The following is a 17,801-nucleotide window of genomic DNA, read 5'->3' as shown; positions in this document are numbered from 1 at the left end:
ACTGTGTGAGATGCAGCCGTCCTTATATCCTCAGCACTTAGCCTGGGTGCCTGGAACGTAAGAGGTGGTCAAACCGTACATATACACGTACGTAATTATCCTGAATGCCTGGACAGAATGCGGGACTCCTGTGGGGACAGGGAGGAATACGCGCTTCTGGCGGGGCGGCGGGCCTGTGAGAACTGTGTGGTCGCCCCACCCCCACCCGTGCTAGGCCGGGCGCTGAGGGGCAAGGGCTTCCCTCCAAGGTCGGGTCGGTTTCTCCACTTCGGTACGCGGCTCCGCAGGGCACCGGCAGGGGGCGGCGTTGCCACACAGCTGGACGCTCCGTGGGTAACCGTCCTCTCCCCGCCCCCTACTCGCCCCTCCACCCTCCACCCCCGGAGGGCTCGCCGCTCTGGTAACTAGGACGCGGCTCCGTCGATTCGCACGGGGCGGACTGTTCTTCCTCCCGAGCTGGACGGCGGGGGCTGTGCAAAGGCCCTGGGGGAGCGTCTTCAGCTTCCCCGGCGCGCTCCCCTCAGCCCTACCTCAGGGGAGTTGGTCTGGGAAGAGCAGCGTGAGGCCGGAACGGACGGCCGGGAAACACGGCGGGGCGAGCGGCAGCGCGTGCGCGCGTGCGGGGTACCCATGACACCCCTGTCGCCCGGCCCAAGTGACTGAAGCTGGGGGACGTGGGGGAGAAACGCTGATCCTTTAGCCTCGTCCTTTCACGTGCCGCGGAAAGCTAGGTAATTTCACACGGCATTTGTAGTCACTTGGGAAAGGCAAACCTTGGTGTGGGACGCGCGCGCTTCGCTGCCTCAGTCCGCGAGAGAACGCGCCGCGGTGAGTCCGGGCCGCGCCGTCCTCCCCCATTGGCCGCCCGCCCGCCCGCCCGACCTGCGGGGGGGGGCGGGGGGGCGCCCGCTCGGTGACGCGCGCTGGCCGACGCCGCGCTCCCCGGCCGCCCGGAGCCGCTCGTGCGCACGAGTTGGACGCAGGCTCGCGGCTCCGCCCCCGCGTCTCCCCAGGCTCGCCCCGGAGCTCCCCGGCGCTTCCCGACGTTTCGAGAATCGAAACACACAGTCAGCAAGCTCTTCCCCCTCGGTCGCGGAGACTTATTTGCATGGACTCGCGGACCTTTAGGTCGGTTTGATTGCCTAAGAAAACGGCCCCGCTCCACACGGCCGTCTCACGCAGGGGCTCCCCAGGAACCCCCGGAGCCCCATCCAGCTGCAGCGACGCGCGGCACCCGGAGAGAATTTTATGTCTGGCGACTTTCTGCAGTTGCGCGATTTCAGCCGTGATTCAGTTTTCAGGGCTCTTGAGGCATTTTAAGTGTCTTTTGGTTGGGGTCGGGGGGGAAGGAAAAAAAAGAGGCTTGGGCGCGCGGAAGACCGTCCCTAAACCAAGCGTTGGTCCCAACACACGCGCGCACACGCACACACTCGGCGGCCGACGTCCCCCAGCTCGGACCGCTCGGCGGGGCTCGGCCTGCGGGGCGGGCGGGCGGGCGGGCGGGGGCGGCGCCCTATGCAGATGAGGAGGGTGTGGCGAGTGCGCGGCGCCCGGGCCCCGGAAGCGCCGAAAGGCCCGGTATAAAAAAAGTACTGAAGACATTTCCCCCCGCACAACTGCTAAAGCTCCAGAGACAGTAGCGTGTGCGGCGGCGGCGGCGGCGGCGTCACCTGGGGCCGCCACCTCCGGGACCACCGCAGCTGAGGCGATAGCGGCGCGGGCGCGGGCGCGGGCGGGGGCGAGGGCGAGGGCGAGGGGCGGGAGCGGCCAGCGCAGGCGGCGAGGTCTGGGAAGGACTGAGTCGCTCGCCGCTGCCGAGAGCGCACTCGCGGCTCCTCGAAGTGTTGCCGCCTCGCGGTTCCTCGCTCGCTGCGCTCCTCGAAGGGGCGGCCGCCTCCAGGTGACACAGACGGGATTCCCGCTTGCGCTTTCCAGATGCATCAGAGATACTTTTGGTGCGGGGGCTTCTCTGCGGGGCGCGGGGCGCGGGGCGCGGCTGGGCACAGCGGGGGGCCGGGGCGGGAGGGTCTCCCGGGGAGCCCTGGAGCCTGCGGCCGAGCCGGGGAGGGGGCGCGCTCTTCCCTCTGCGGGCCCCCGTCAGCCGCCGCGCGCGTCCTCAACGCGCCCCTTCCCCCTTTTGGCCTTTTAGGACTGACCAGGGCCAGCTGGTGTTCGGAGGGCACTTCATGGCGGAAGGCGAAGGGTACTTTGCCATGGCCGAAGACGAGCTGGCCGGCGGCGCTTACATCCCCCTGGGCGGCGACTTCGGCGGCGGCGGCGGCGGCGACGACGACTTCGGCGGGCACTGCTTGGACTATTGCGGAAGCCCCACGGCGCACTGCAACGTGCTGAACTGGGAGCAAGTGCAGCGGCTGGACGGCATCCTGAGCGAGACCATCCCGATCCACGGGCGCGGCAACTTCCCCACGCTCGAGCTGCAGCCGAGCCTGATCGTGAAGGTGGTGCGGCGGCGCCTGGCCGAGAAGCGTATCGGCGTCCGCGACGTGCGCCTCAACGGCTCGGCCGCCAGCCACGTTCTGCACCAGGACAGCGGCCTGGGTTACAAGGACCTGGACCTCATCTTCTGCGCCGACCTGCGCGGGGAAGAGGAGTTTCAGACTGTGAAGGACGTCGTGCTGGACTGCCTCTTGGACTTCTTGCCCGAAGGGGTGAACAAAGAGAAAATCACGCCACTCACGCTCAAGGTAAAGCCCCCCGACATGGGCCTGGGGCCGTGCCCGGGCCGGGCTGGGGTGCGGCGGGCAGAGGGGCGCCCGTTTGATGCCACAGACCTGCGGCCGTGACGGGTTTGGGCGTGCTCCTATTATATTTGGGTTTTGATTGTTTTAATGAGTCAACGGAGGTGCGCGGACGGTGTTGGGTGTTTTAAGTTCACTTGGTTCTGACGCGCCACTACTCTTCTACTTCCTCCTCTGTTCTCCCTTCTCTCTTCTCTCTCTCTCTCTCTTTTTTCTTTTAACTCTTTGGATTTCCTTGCTTGAGGCTTGTCCAGAGTGGTTTCTGATTAAGTGGAAGAATGAAATGACGTAAACCAATTTTTGAGTCATTTTATAATCTAGTTTTTGGGGAAAGAGCAGCCTGAAGCAGGATCCAGTCAATGGGCTTATTATTACTGTATTGGAAAATGTGATTAGATTTCTCAGCTGCGTGCAGCTGACTCCGTGTGTGAAGGATATGTGGGATGCTTCTCCGGGTCGGCTCACGTGTGACGGATATTGTGGGTACCCCCCCCCCACACACACACACACAGACAGACACACACACACACTGGCTCAAAGCATGTTTTAAACAATTAAAGTTGTCTGAGGAATCAGTCTCCCAGAATGTCCTAATTTAGTTCATACTTGATTGTAATTGCACAGTACCACTGGAGGGACAAGATTCTAATCTCAACAGTAGCCTCTGGGGAAGTGGAACTAGGTGACTAGGGACAAGGGTGAGAGACAGACCAACTTTCCACTGTATGCACTTCTGTCTTTTGAGTATTGTGTGGATATCGTGTGAATGTTCTACCTGTAAGACCATTTTCAAAAAATAACATTTCAAAAGTCAGACATGACAACAGAACCTCTTAGTACCGTGATACGTCTGCCAAAAGCCTCAAACTATTACTTCTAGTCTCTTTTCCAGACGGTAAAACCACTCGTTAAATGCATTTTTGTTGTTGTTGTTTTCAGAGGACTGTTTAAGCCTGTAGGTAGTGTTTGCTGAAATTTGACAAAACAAAAGGGAAGGAGCAAGATAATTCTCTACTGTGAAGAAGATGCATTTATTCATTTATTATTTCTTCTAGGTTTGCTCATCTTCTTGTTTTATCTTTTAAATTGTAGGAAGCTTATGTGCAGAAAATGGTTAAAGTGTGCAATGACTCTGACCGATGGAGTCTTATATCCTTGTCAAACAACAGTGGCAAAAATGTGGAACTGAAATTTGTGGATTCCCTCCGGAGGCAGTTTGAATTTAGTGTAGATTCTTTTCAAATCAAATTAGACTCTCTTCTCCTCTTTTATGAATGTTCAGAGAACCCAATGACTGAAACATTTCACCCCACGATAATTGGTGAGAGCGTCTATGGTGATTTCCACGAAGCCTTTGATCACCTTTGTAACAAGATCATTGCCACCAGGAACCCAGAGGAAATCAGAGGGGGCGGCCTGCTTAAATACTGCAACCTATTAGTGAGGGGCTTTAGGCCCGCCTCTGATGAAATCAAGACCCTTCAGAGGTATATGTGTTCCAGGTTTTTCATCGACTTCTCAGACATCGGAGAGCAGCAGAGAAAACTGGAGTCTTATTTGCAGAACCACTTCGTGGGATTGGAAGACCGCAAGTATGACTATCTCATGACCCTTCATGGAGTGGTGAATGAGAGTACAGTGTGCCTGATGGGACATGAAAGAAGACAGACTTTAAACCTTATCACAATGCTGGCTATCCGGGTGCTAGCTGACCAAAATGTCATACCTAACGTGGCTAATGTCACTTGCTATTACCAGCCGGCTCCCTATGTAGCAGATGCCAACTTTAGCAATTACTACATTGCACAGGTCCAGCCAGTATTCACATGCCAGCAACAGACATACTCCACTTGGCTACCCTGCAATTAAGAATGATTTACAAATGTCCTGTGGGGAAGCCATTTCAGACAAGATAGGGAAAATAAATAAAATGAATAAAAGATTAAGTAAAAAGGCTGAGTGACCCAGCCCTGAATAAAGATGTGTTTTGTGCAATGATGATCTGCTCCTGGTTTTAAACTTGGCAAAGCTCATGGATCTTTTCATAGGTATGGGAGCACGATCTCAAAACAACCCTCCTCACCCACCAACCTTCTCACCTGTTCCTCCTACTCAGTTGGATTCTATTCTGAAACAAAAGAGACCTGTCATTAAAAGCAACCAGGTTCTCCTAAAATAACAAGGGAAAAAAAAAAAATGCTTGATGACAATATGGGTTTGCAGTACCTGCTCCCATAGCTTTGCCATAGGAAAAAAAAAAAAAAAAAAGGAGAGTTTCTTATAAGGTGGAATTTACAAAAGGGAAAATACAAAGGAAAAAAGATCTTACCCCAACCTAAGTATCAATTCAGAAGTTCAGATAGTAGCGATAATAGAAAAAAAGGGACTCCAACATTGGGATTACTATCTGAAACCTGTAGCAAGTGCTTTCTGTGGAACTATCCTATTACGCTAACAGAGACAGCTTGCTCCGAATGAACAGTAGTAGGTTGGTGCAGTTCTCATAACAAACAGCAGAACTTAATGATGACACAATCCATTATTTCCAGCTGTGTGCATAGCTTGCATTTTTTAAATATGAAAATGCAAGCGAAAGCAGCTCTAGCAAAGAAAGTATGCTCAAGGACCAAAGATTTAACAGATAAAAATACCCAAGTAGAAGAGATATAGTAGAATATATAAAGAGTTAACTATATTTGTTACACACCAATAAACATCAAAGTGCCTGTTGCCTTCTGAAAATTTGAAGTGGAAAAATTTTATGATTTAATGATTATTTTATCAGGGACTCAAGAAGAAAATAAAACAACGTATAAGCTTGTGAATGGTGGAAGAAATGCCCTATTTTTTCTTGGCAAATACTTGTATAAAGTTAACATTGTTGGTGTGATATTATCATAGGTACATGTGTATGTGTGTGTACATTATGTGTATATATATACGTATTTGAGATATGTATATATACACACAATACATTGACTAAGGTCTAGAATAATGTAGCAAATAGAAAATGTTTAAATACTGTGTGCTTTTATGTTTTCAACAGGATGACATGAGACGTGGGCATATTGCAGTGATGAGTTAAAACCCACATCTAAAAAATTAAAACCAATGAAGGAGGAAAACAAGTAATATATTTGTTAGGAAGAGCAGAGATTATACATTTTTAGTGATTTTTTTTCTTTTTTTTTTTTTTTTTGTGAGCCATAGAATTCTACAAATGGGAGAATATTTGTTTGGCAGAGCACTCTTTTTGTACTGAACTGCCATTTTGACAGTAGGAACCCTTTTATTTTGTGTTATATTTGCATGCCTCCATGGTGTACAATCCAGTGGATCATGGATCAGCGATAGTTCATTTAAATCCCTAACTGCTAATAAAATTTCTGGTGATCTGAACACTACTTATTAATATTTAAATGAATTTTTTAATGAATGCATTCTGCATTCCAGGACCACTAGAATTTAGTAAATGTGAAATGACCCTTTTTAAAGAGTATTTGCACAATTGCTTAAAATTTATATATGAGATATATATATAAAATTTTATAAATTCACGTCGATATGAAACACCTTTGATCTGATTGTCACACTGCATTTAAATATTTAGTACTGTACTTTAAATTCAGTCACTTTGCATTGGATCAGATCCAACTTTATCATCTCTTTACCAAGAGACCAGTTAAACCTTTGTGAAATGAACTGGCATTATCATTTCAGTTCAGTGACAGCTAATCCTAAAACCATTCCTTCTCCCAGCTTTTTATTCCTTTGGACACTGGTCTCTGAAAATGCATTTGTTAAAAACAAAACTAACACATGCAAACCTTTCCTTTGTATTGTGAAACAGCCACATAATTCCTACCAGCTCTAGTGGATGACTGCTTACTGTGACAGTTCCTCTGAAGAACCTACCAGATTTCTGTCATCAAGTTCAAGAGGGATTGGGGAAGAAAATAGCATCATCCTATTGGCAGTGTCATTTGTTTGCTATTGGGGCATCACTCAGATGCTCAGTTGTAGGCTAATCCATCTGAAACTACCTTTTGCACACCTTTCTTTGAAGCCTTAACAGGAACTTGATGGGTTTGCTGTAGCAGCTTCCCTGTGAATTCTCTCTGAGCTGTCACAGCTACTGCACTGCCACTCACTGTTTCCTAGGGAACTCTTTCTTCTCCCACGTTGGCTCATTCTCCCTCACTCCAGCCCTGGGTTTGAAAATGAATTGTGAATTTCCAGGCAATATTATTCCATTTTCAGATTAAGCCTGATACTTAACTGTCCAGAAGCCAGAGCTCTGCCTGCTTGCTTACCTGTTTGGAGTTTTCTAAGAGAAAACTAAGGGAACACTTGGGAACATAGACGCAGACAGTGATCTGCCTTCTTCCTTCTCATCCTAACTATTGACAAGTGAGTTGTCCATTATATTACAAAGAATTTGGAGAACGCTGGCTCTGCCACAGCAAAAATCTGCTGTTAATTGATAACACGAATTTTTGTTTGGAGGAGCCTTATTTGAAAATATACTCTTCACTTATTTTCTGAAATGTTTATGTTCTTTTCTTATTCCAACTTTGGTCGCATAGTTGGAATCGCCAACACCTGGCATTCAGATAGAACAGGCTATGCTCAAGACAACCTTCAGCCGTTGCTTTAAAACTTCTATAATTTATTTCTTTTTTGTATGTACTATAGTCTTGTGCATATGTAGTTGAACAGACAGTGGAATATGTGTCTCTCTTTGTGGATGTGTAACCTAAAAGTCTGAATGTCTGGAGAGAGAGAGCCGTGTGTATAGGTCAGAGAAAAAGAACAGCTCTCAACTCCTGATCGGTGCCTGTGATTTGCTTGCTTTTGTGCTTATCTGGCCTAGTGTGCTGTTAACTTTAAAACAGGAAGAAGTTTTATCTTCTGGAGGCTCTTCTCACCTGTCCAGTTTGGCATGTCAGAGAACATTTGACCTGTGACCGTGCCCTTCTAAAAAGTTGATTTTCAGTAAATCCGATTGTCTCAAGAAGTCCTACAGTGAGATGGACTTTTCCCTTCCTGAAGTATCTGCTCACTTTAGTAGTGGGTGGACTATTTTAACGGGGCTCCAAACAATGCAAGGATGGAAGAATATTTGTAAGCCAAGCCATGGAAGAAACACAAAGAAAAGTGAACACCGTTTCTGCCACCCCTTTCTGTTAGCTTATCGTCGGCTGCTTTACTGTGCATAAAGTTGTTTTCAATGCAGTGCTTGTCAAATAAATATCGTGAACTATTTTGTGAATGAAATGTATTATGTTGAAAGCTGTCAGCAGTTCAAAAATAAGCTTTCTTTTTTGTTTGAAGACAAAGTGTATTAGATGAAACTGAAAAGTAAAAAAAAAAAATCATATATAGCACCTATTTGAATATAATCTTTCTTTAAGATTTCTTATAGCCTTTTCAGTGCCAAGGAAGAATCTCTGTGTAATATTTTGTTGTAATAATGGCTTGCTAACAAAATACATGGTAAAAGTACAAAGTTGGAAGATGTCAAGGTAACTTGGCAAAACTTGCTGCAAAGCCTTGCAGAATGGAGGAGGCTCTGCCCCCCGGGTGTCTCTCAACCTCTCTACAACCATTGCCTGCTCTGAGATGTCCTATTGCAGCAAGCTGCACCTGGGGTCACTCTGTTGGGATATTTTGACTTTAGACTGTGTCACAGGCAGAAAAGGAGTTGATGAGAATGGACTCTTAAAAACTGACATGTTTGAATCAGTGCTAGAGGGAACAGATTGTGAATTTTGTTTACAGCATCCAATATTTGGATTTTTTTTCTTGTAAATAAAAAGAAGTTATTTTTTTCTATTGATTTGTGTCTTTTATCTTCAGTGTCTGTGCTGGCTAAAGACTGTGTCCTCTGAAACCCAACTCGAGTCCATGAGAAAAGACAAAGCAGTATTTGGGGAAAAAATAGCCATCAGCAAATTTTTTATTCAAGTACAATACATTAAAATGTTCAGCTTTCAGCCAGCCTCTCACTGGCTCATGGCTCAATTAGCTCCAAAAGAGTTTAGCTAATGGGTGCCAATTTTTTTTTTTTTTTTTTTTTTTAAATCTGGGTATGAACTTAGCAGTGTTAAGCAACCCAGAAGTCAGACCAATTTTCCATCATCAGTAGAGACTCATGGCTCTGGATTGCAGGGCTCCAGTAGCCTTAAGTGGGCCTTGGTTTTCATGAGTAGCTCAAGTGATGTGATTCAATCATCAGTGGTTGTTTATAGTTGGAGGCTCTAGAGTATTATCCAGCAGTTTTTACGTTCTGAGTTGGGAGAAGGGGAATAAGTATTGGAAGCTGGTGATTGAAAGGGAAGTGGAAGGAAGAGCAGTCATAGGATCTAATAAGTTACTCTTTGTGTATGTGTAAGTGTTGGGTGCAAAGGAACTGCCCTTCTGACTAGCATACAACACAATCTCACCTACTGAGATTACCAGGGGCATACATTTATTTATTAAACTTCTTTCTTTGTGTAACTTTGGAGACTTTCTCAGTACTAGTAGTATGTGAATTTGGTAAGCCTAGTCTATTATAGGACACACTTGTGGTTTTTAAAGCCCTTATGTTGTTGGGATCCCCGGGTGGCTCAGCGGTGTAGCGCCTGCCTTTGGCCTAGGGCGTGATCCTGGAGTCCCGGGATTGAGTCCCGGAATTGAGTCCCACATCAGGCTCCCTGCACGGAGCCTGCTTCTCCCTCTGCCTGTGTCTTTGCCTCTCTCTCATGAATAAATAAATAAAATCTTAAAAAAAAAAAGTCCTGATGTTGGAGAGAATGCATGCTTAACACTGCATCTATGAAAGAGCCACTCCTGGTATTAAAATGCAGCTTCCCTCACATACGCATCATAAAAAAAATACAAGATGGTTGGATAATGGTATTTGTATTCTTCTATGTTTCAACCCCTTCATCCTTCTATAACTAGTCCCTCACATGTCTGTAGTCATCATATAATTTTTTCCTAAGCAAGGGTTGAATAAGGACAGTGTATATTAAGCTCCTCCTAGACTTAGATACACCCTGCTATTTCTAGTGGAATTACCAGGCTGTACCTAGCTAAGCCTGAGTAGAAGTAACCCACCCTTTCTTTCCTTAGGAAGCACATTCCCAACCATTCTGGTCCTTTCAGAAGAAAAACAAAAAATTAATACCCCAAAAAAGCTAAAAACAATTTAAAATCAATCCTTAAATATAAAATAAAATAAAAACTGTTAAAATCATCAAATACTTCAGAAATTTAACTAATTTCCTTTTTAGAACCAAGTTTGAAATAAATGATATGAATGTCCTTCAGTCTAGTGGCAAATACATTCAGGTAGGACATGAAGAAGAGAAATGATTTTAAAATGACAGTGGTTTTCACTTATCAAGGCCCAGTTTTTGCCTTTTAATGCCTTGCTTCAAAAAAAGAACCAAGTCTTCTTGGACAAATCTGGGGCTGGAGCAAAGAAGATACTGAAGGAAGCTGGAGAATTCATCTCGTAGTTCCAGAAAGCAATGATGTGCTAAAAAAAAAAAAAAAGAAAAAAAAAATTAAAAACCACAATGATGCAGGGTATGTCAAAACAGCACAAGAGCCAACTGAAGGAGTTTCAGTGGCCAAAGCTGGAACAATTTGAGCAACAAAATAAATAAGTAGTATTGGATTATAATCCAAAGTATAAAATATCCATGAGTTCACACAGAAATAGATGATTGAATGGATAAATGGAGCAAAGAAACAAATATCCTGTGCAGAATTCCAAATAATCTATGTAGATACTGCCCCCTCAAGGAGATGGAGCTTAAATCCCTATCTCTTAAGTGAGGGCTGTGCATAGTGACTTCCTTTCAAAGTGAACAGTATGGAAAAAGATGAAAAAAGTAACTGTGCTTTGCTATGTGGTGAAAATGGCACTTCATCGGACCCAAAACCCATAACCTCTGTCTAATCATGAGAAAAGCATCAGACAAATAGAAATTGAGAGATATTCCATGAAATATCAGACTAGTACTTCTTAAATCGTCAACACAAAAACTGAAAACTCCCACAGCCAGGAGGAGACTAAGGAGACATGGCAACTAAATGTAATGTGGTATTCTGGAGGGGATCCTGGAAAAGAGAAGGACATTAGGTAAAACCTAAGGAAATTTTAATAAAACATTGAAATAATAGTGTTTCAATATCAGCTTATTATGACAAATGTATCATGGGACATTAACAATGGGAAAGTGGATGTTGGATATGGGGAACTCTCCATACTATCTTCACAGATAATCTGTGAATCTAAAACTGTTTTCAAAAGTTTATTTAAAAATGAGGATGGAATGGACCCTTCCTTGCTATTTCTAGGGAAGTGACTTCATTTGGAAATAACAGTTGTGAATAGTGAATTTTATTTTTTTAATGTCTTCTGCACTTAAGAGTGTTAGGAGAGTATGTGAAGGGGTAAAAATAAAATTATGTGTTTTACTTTAGAGTTTGAGAGAAGCTTTACCTACAAGTTTTAGAGAAAAGGAAGAAGTTCAAGAGAGCTTAGTTCAGGCTGTGTTTTCCTATAGAATAGTAGGAGAAATCCATATTACCCTAGAGTTTTAAGGAAGAGGAATAATAAATATAACTACAAACCATTGTGTAGATATTAATAAACATGGAGTTCTAAATGAACAAGGGGCTAAACTTTCACAATTCAAAAATATAGAAGACCCTGGAAAATTGTTTAGCCACTCTTTGCAATGGAGTAAATGATAAATTTTGTTAAATGTTAGGGGAGGCTAATATTTAGGGGAGTGTTGAAATGAATTATTATTCAATGTAAATAACCACTTTCAAAGTTTATCTGCTTACCTAAGCTTCTCTTTCAGCCTAAGAGGTTTTCTTCAACTACAGGGACACCTGTTTTTGTTTGTTTGTTTGTTTGTTTGTTTTTAATTTACTTTCTCAACTCAATCATTGGCATTAGAAATAGTTAAAAGTACAGTTTTTAAAAGTAGATACCTTTAGTAATTAAAAACATTAATGATTCCAGCTTAGTAGTTTATGATATTAGGACAAGGCCTGTGCTTTCTTGCTTAGGGACATGGAGCACCCTGAATAGGAATTTATGAGTATGGGGCTAAGTTACTTCTAACCTCCATAATGGAAAGTTCCCTTCAGGATCCCCTTCTGAAACTATTGATTTTCCAGCACAGTGTGTACTTATCAGTAATGCCAAGATTTTGTGGCATCATCTGGCCATGTCATTAGAAAACGGCTGAAACCCTATTCTTTTATTTATTTTTTCTTCTTCTTTTAGCAAAATTCAACAAAGCAAACTATACTAGGCACCGTGGATAATGCCATTCTATGCATTAATCCCAAATTGCATATTCTCTGGAGTTTCTTCTTCCGTATCTCTTTAAGTAAGGTCAAGAAGAACATAGTTCATATGCTTTTCAATTTAAAAGGGAATAATTAAAAGCTATTAAAATATCTGCATTTTAAAGTTCAATCATCAGAGAAAAGAAGAGAAACAAATTCAACCAGGTTCGAGGCCTAACAGCTGAAAATACAGTTGTCAGATTTTGTAAATAAAAATATAGGATGCGTAGTTAAATTTGAAATTCAGGTAAACAGTAAAGTTTTTAAGTGTATTCCATGCAGTATTTTGGACATACTTATACTAAAACCCATGCTTATCTGAAGTTCAAATTTAAGTGGGAGTCCTATATTTTATCAGGCAACCCTATCATCTATATAGGATTTAAAAATCAGGCTGAATAAGTTTTCTACTACAGTTTGAGTCAAGGACACTTTGTAACTTAATATCTAACTTTTGGTACTGTTGTACACTGCATTCTCAGAGTACCCATAGCAGCAAACCCTTTAAGACATGGCTCATTCATTAAGTATTTGCCTAATACACTTTGTGTGTTTAGCCTTGTACTGGATTCTGAGACCCAAAAGGAAGTGAAAGATCTGGTGTATTGCCCTTTAGAAATCTAGATTCCGCTCGCAAGTAGAACTTACTTGCTGAAAATTAATTTTTCAGCTACCCTGACGTTAATTACTCACAAGGTTTAGCTCCGCATGGGTCACCATAAGGAGCCCTGTGGACTAGTGAAAAGTCTAGATGAAGGTAATAGTCCTTGAAAAGTGCCTTCTCATGAGGTATCAGAAGCTGAACTCCCCATAGGTAGTCCCTGTATAGACAGCACTGGCTATTTGCTTGTTTTGCAGCAAAGGGTAAGTGTAGGTGTTTTGCAGTTTCTGCTGAGGGAAGCACAAATTCTCCTTGAAGTTCTGGTCCCTTGCATTCTCTTTTCAAAAATACTGCAAAAATCTTTAGGACTTAACTAGAATGTACCTTGAAATTTTATTGCCCTATAATCCTGTTTGCTGCAGCACATTAAAATTCCCTTGAATGTTTCTTATGTAACCACTTCTGGTTAACTGTCATCTTGAAGTTATTTGCAATTTAGTTTTTCCAGCTTTTTCCAGAGCAGTGACAGTCCCTTTCTCCAAAGCTTGAAATGCACTAAATGCACCTTGCACCCCATACCCTTACCCTTTTTGCATTTGTGTAAAACCAGTTGTGTTGTCACTCTGAGTACTTATTTAGCCAGGGTAGAGATCTTATTTAAAGAGCATTTATAAGGGTCACTGATTGTTAATGCGCTCCCTTGGACTGCATGGGTTAGGAGAAATCTGTAGCTTTTGCTACCATCAAAACATTTAATAAATACTTTCTCATGCCTTTGGCTTGATACTCACTGAAGATTTACAAGGAGTTATACAAAACTGGCTTCTTTTCACGGGCAGATTTAATTGAAAAGCGACACAGGGATATGAACAAACAAACAAAACACAAAGCAGCAGTGAAATTAAGAAATTTGCCAAAGTATGAGTGGCCAAGCTCATTTCCACTTTAGAGCATCTGCTGATTGTTCCATCTCCTTGGAAATCTCTTCCTCCAGACTTTTGTTTCTCTTGCTCCCCTACTTTGTTGTTGTTGTGGTTGTTGAAATGTTACTACCTCAGGTTTTCCCTGATCCTCTACTTAAAAATAGAATTTCCTCTCAACATTTTTACCAAGTTATTCTCTAGAGCCTTTAAACTAATTTTGGATGTATATTACCATTACACTTGTCATTATCTGAAACTGTATTATAAACTAATTATTGGGGCAGCCCTGGTGGTGCAGCGGTTTGGCGCCGCCTGCAGCCTGGGGTGTGATCCTGGAGATCCGGGATCGAGTCCCACATGGGGCTTCCTGCATGGAGCCTGCTTCTCCCTCTGCCTGTGTCTCTGCCTCTCTCGCTCTCTCTGAATGAATAAATAAATAAATCTTAAAAAAAAAAAAAAAAAAGACAAGGATTGTCCTTTAAAAAAATAAAAAATAAATAAACTAATTATTATTTATAATTTATTTATAGTCTCACAATAGAAAGAAATTCCATGAAGGCAAAGACTTTGTCTACTACTGTGTTCTTTTATCTGAAATAGTGCTATATAGGAAGCACTTTTTAACGTTGATGATTGAATTAATGAGTCACTTTTGGTTCAAGATGAGAGATTAGGCAAAATATCTAATTGGGAGAAGGTTAAAGAAGTTGTAGAAAGAGTGAAGAGTAAGCAGGAACACTGTGAAAATAAAAATAGGATCTCAAAGTTTGCCTGCTTCTTGAAAAAGCCAGATGAGTATCCAGGTGGAGAAATTCACATCTTGAAGTAAATTGGGAGTACTAAACAATAGGAGAGCCATGGTTTCATGGGGATGCTTAGGGCAGAAGTGTTCAAACCTCTGCATGGTTGTTGAGTTTGAGGCAGTTGAGAACAATAGGCCAGCTGGTGCCAATGGCATTTTCGTGGCACAGACCCTCAGGGACAAGAGAAACAGGAAGGTCATCTTCTAGCGCCAAGTGTCTGTTCTCTCTGTTCCAAACCAAACCTAGCCACATTGTAAATTGAGGACTACAGTTGTTCTAGGTAATGACTGCACTTTTTTTCATCATCTGCTACATTTCCGAGCTAGGGAATCCCTGAGAGTAGTTTTCAGGACCGTGGGCACAAATACTGAGGTCCATATGATATTTTAAGTAAGGGTAGGGAGCCATTAGGTGGGAAATTTGCTATTTGAAGATGGCAAAGGTATTAAAGGCAGTCTGTTCACCAGCCTTTTCTAAAAACAGACAATCAGCATTTCTACTGGCATCCTTAGCTGGTCAAGCCTCACAGAACAAACAGTCTTGCCCTGGGGCATGATACCTGCTGTGATCATTTGTTAATTTTTCAGGACTGTCCCAATTTCAGAGCGCTGCTCCATTGTTGCAGATGGTCACAATAAGCCTTCTGATCATAGGTATCATTTTATAAATACTGAACAAGTTAGATATCTGGTGTAATAAGGATCTCAGACTTCAAAAAATCATTTAAAAGTTAATTTCAAACTTTAATTATTGCCACTTGTAAACATTAAAACTGACTTGAATTTTCTGGATCCTGTCCTAAGTACCAACCTACTTTAATCCATGGTTATTCTCATGAAAAAGGAGGTTGGGAAGGAGGTTGATCAAGAAAAGAAACAGTATGATTAATTTCATAAAAAGTACTGAGCAATTCATAAAAATCTCTCATTATAAAAAGGTAGTTTGGAGGCTTCTGATAGAGCTTATAGTTTTAGGAGCCCTTTGAAGAAATGTATAAAATAGAAGCATAGAAACAAATAGCTTTTGCTCATTTCTGAAAAAGGACCAGAGTGTGTTCATATAAGAAGTCCTCATTCCCCGCCACCCCCCCGCCCCTCCCCCCCCCCCACACACACACTGTGTGATCTTTTCAGGCCATCTAGAAGAAGGGACAAGATATTGTTGAGTTCTTACTTTGGGTCAGGATGCTTGATACTTTTCATACATCATCCTCCTTAATCACCAAACACCATAATGATAACTATTATTTTCCCCACTTTACCGAGTAGGAAATGGAATCTAGGATGGATGAAGTCCTAGCTATCCAACTAGAAAGGAGAAGAGGGAAGATTCAAGGTAAATCTTGAACTTCACGTTTTTTGTTTTATTCTTGTAATCTTCCTAAACTCTCCACTTCTCACCCTTAGCTATGAATTGTCAGTGCAACTGTTTCTCTCAATCCTCTATACTTAAGAGCAGGAGGGAAGGATAAGCAATGGCAGTCCAGCTACAATACTGTGACAGTGAATAGTTCCCTATAGCAGGCCTTCCTTATACTGTGTAATATCAGTAGTACATGTTCTATTTGATAAAGTAATTTTATTTTCCATTTAATCATCACAATTAGGTGAAAAGGGTATTATGATTATCTCATATTTAGCTAAGAAAATGAGACTGAGAGAGATGGAGCTTGCATGTAAGACATAAAGGCTTTTAGAACTCATTCAGTGATTACACAGAGGGAGAGTCTATTTCTGCCTGAGACATACAAGGCAAATTGGTCTCCAGGCCCTTCTACAACCCTCTCCTTTCAATATCTATCCAAAATGCAGGTGCATCATAGCAACACAGCAGGTAGAAGGTTCAGGAAGAGCATCAGAGCTTTTCTTATAGGATGAGATCATGTAAATTGCTTATTGTGAGTGGATATAAGCATGATTTAAATTTTCAGTTGACAGTCAGAACTCAGTAAACTACTTCAGTCCTGTCAAAGCTGTTTTCTGTATGTCCTATTACAGAGAATAGGCCACTTAATCTTTAAAAAGTGATCAATTAGCGTGGCTTACATCACTTCTTACTGACAATGCATGCTACCAGCTGGCTGCTTTTTAATCTTTTTTTTTTTTTTTAAAGAATGTCTGAGAGAAAAGGTAAAGAGTGTAATGAGACATGCTAACCTCTTACAAAACTCTGAATATCAAATTTCTGTAATTACTGAAATGTTCATTAGTCTTCTTGTGCTCTGTAGGCTTATCACACCTGTTTAGTTATGCCATCCCAAGCATGTTCCTTCACATCTTTCTCCTAGTTTGGGACTTCTGCTTTATGATGTCATAAGCCTTTCTCAATATACAATATCAAGAATCTTTGTCACTTGGTAAAAATACTTCAGGCTCATTATGGGGGTGGCAGGGGTTGAGGGGAGATCAGATTTGTGGACCTAATCCTAGTTCTGTGCTAATACTAATCGATGGACTTCTAAAATGATTCTTAAGGAAACACATGCATACCTAGTCCCATTCCTAGCAATTTTTATTTAGTCAGCCTCAAGTGAGGCAAGAACATATATAATTTTTATGAAGTGTTTCTGAAGCACAACTCTGCCCAGAACCCCTGCTTTGCAGATGTTAATAGTGCCAAATCTATGTCATTTAACCTAGGCCCTCTAGAAAGCAGAGTCTGAAGTGGTGATTATAATCCTAATGGTTTATTTGCCAGATATGATCACAGGATGTTGAGGTAATGAACAAGTGTAATTCATTGAAACACAGCATGTCACCATGTTGACCACCATGTTGGCATCACAGGGTGCCACAAAGCAACACAAAAGGTGAATCAGCAGGCATGTTCAATGAACGGGAGAATTCTCTAGAAGGTTTACAAGGAAGCACTATACTTTTGAGTAGTACACAGGAGGGAGAAAGGAAGAGAAATTTATCGCTTGGTTTCTCCAGAACTGTCTCCCTTTTCCTACTAGTCAAGTTTCACTCCTTGGGGAACTACCTCTTCTACATTTCCAGTTGCCTTATGTGGCTCCTAAGTGGCTGTACAGAAGAACAGGTCTCATGTCCTTCAGGGTGATGCTTCATTCAATTCCAGGGATGGAGTGGGCCTGGCAATTAGTAGGGTGCTGACTCAGAAAGAGAGGAAGAAGGTGGTCAAAGTTTGCATCTTACAATGCACTGTTATCCCTGGAGTAGGGAAGAGACCAGAGGGGTTACTTCAGTATGTCAAGAAGACAGAGTTGGATTTAAAGAGGGAGTGAAAGATGGTAGCCACACAGAAGATATTGAGAAAAGGAAAATTAGTGTTGAATATTATCTTTTTTTTAAAGATTTTGTTTATTCATGAGAGACACACAGAGAGAGGCAGA

The 17,801-nt window shown here is 42.8% G+C and overlaps 1 protein-coding gene and 1 long non-coding RNA gene across 5 annotated transcripts; one reads left to right on the top strand and one right to left on the bottom strand.

Moving 5' to 3' along the window:
• The first annotated feature begins 709 nt into the window (after positions 1-709).
• TENT5A (terminal nucleotidyltransferase 5A) lies at positions 710-8,598 on the top strand. 4 transcript variants are annotated; one of them, XM_038554613.1, is made up of 3 exons: positions 710-731; positions 2,150-2,705; positions 3,852-8,598. In XM_038554613.1, the coding sequence occupies exons 2-3, from the start codon at positions 2,187-2,189 to the stop codon at positions 4,626-4,628; spliced, it is 1,296 nt and encodes a 431-aa protein (XP_038410541.1). In that variant the 5' UTR covers positions 710-731; positions 2,150-2,186; the 3' UTR covers positions 4,629-8,598. The 4 variants fall into 4 exon arrangements, with proteins under 4 accessions (XP_038410541.1, XP_038410539.1, XP_038410540.1 ...); XM_038554611.1 differs by lacking the exon at positions 710-731 and adding an exon at positions 990-1,128; XM_038554612.1 differs by lacking the exon at positions 710-731 and adding an exon at positions 1,739-1,900.
• A 1,540-nt stretch (positions 8,599-10,138) lies between these two features.
• Positions 10,139-16,741, bottom strand: LOC111098336. Its single transcript, XR_005367961.1, has 2 exons — positions 16,606-16,741; positions 10,139-10,287 (listed from the first exon to the last, which is right to left on the bottom strand). It is a non-coding gene; the product is annotated as an uncharacterized LOC111098336 (long non-coding RNA).
• Positions 16,742-17,801: the final 1,060 nt, after the last annotated feature.

Source organism: Canis lupus, chromosome 12 (assembly GCF_011100685.1).
Source record: "Canis lupus familiaris isolate Mischka breed German Shepherd chromosome 12, alternate assembly UU_Cfam_GSD_1.0, whole genome shotgun sequence".
In the NCBI taxonomy this organism is placed as follows: Eukaryota; Metazoa; Chordata; class Mammalia; order Carnivora; family Canidae; genus Canis; species Canis lupus.
This window is presented reverse-complemented; position numbering and strand designations above follow the sequence as displayed.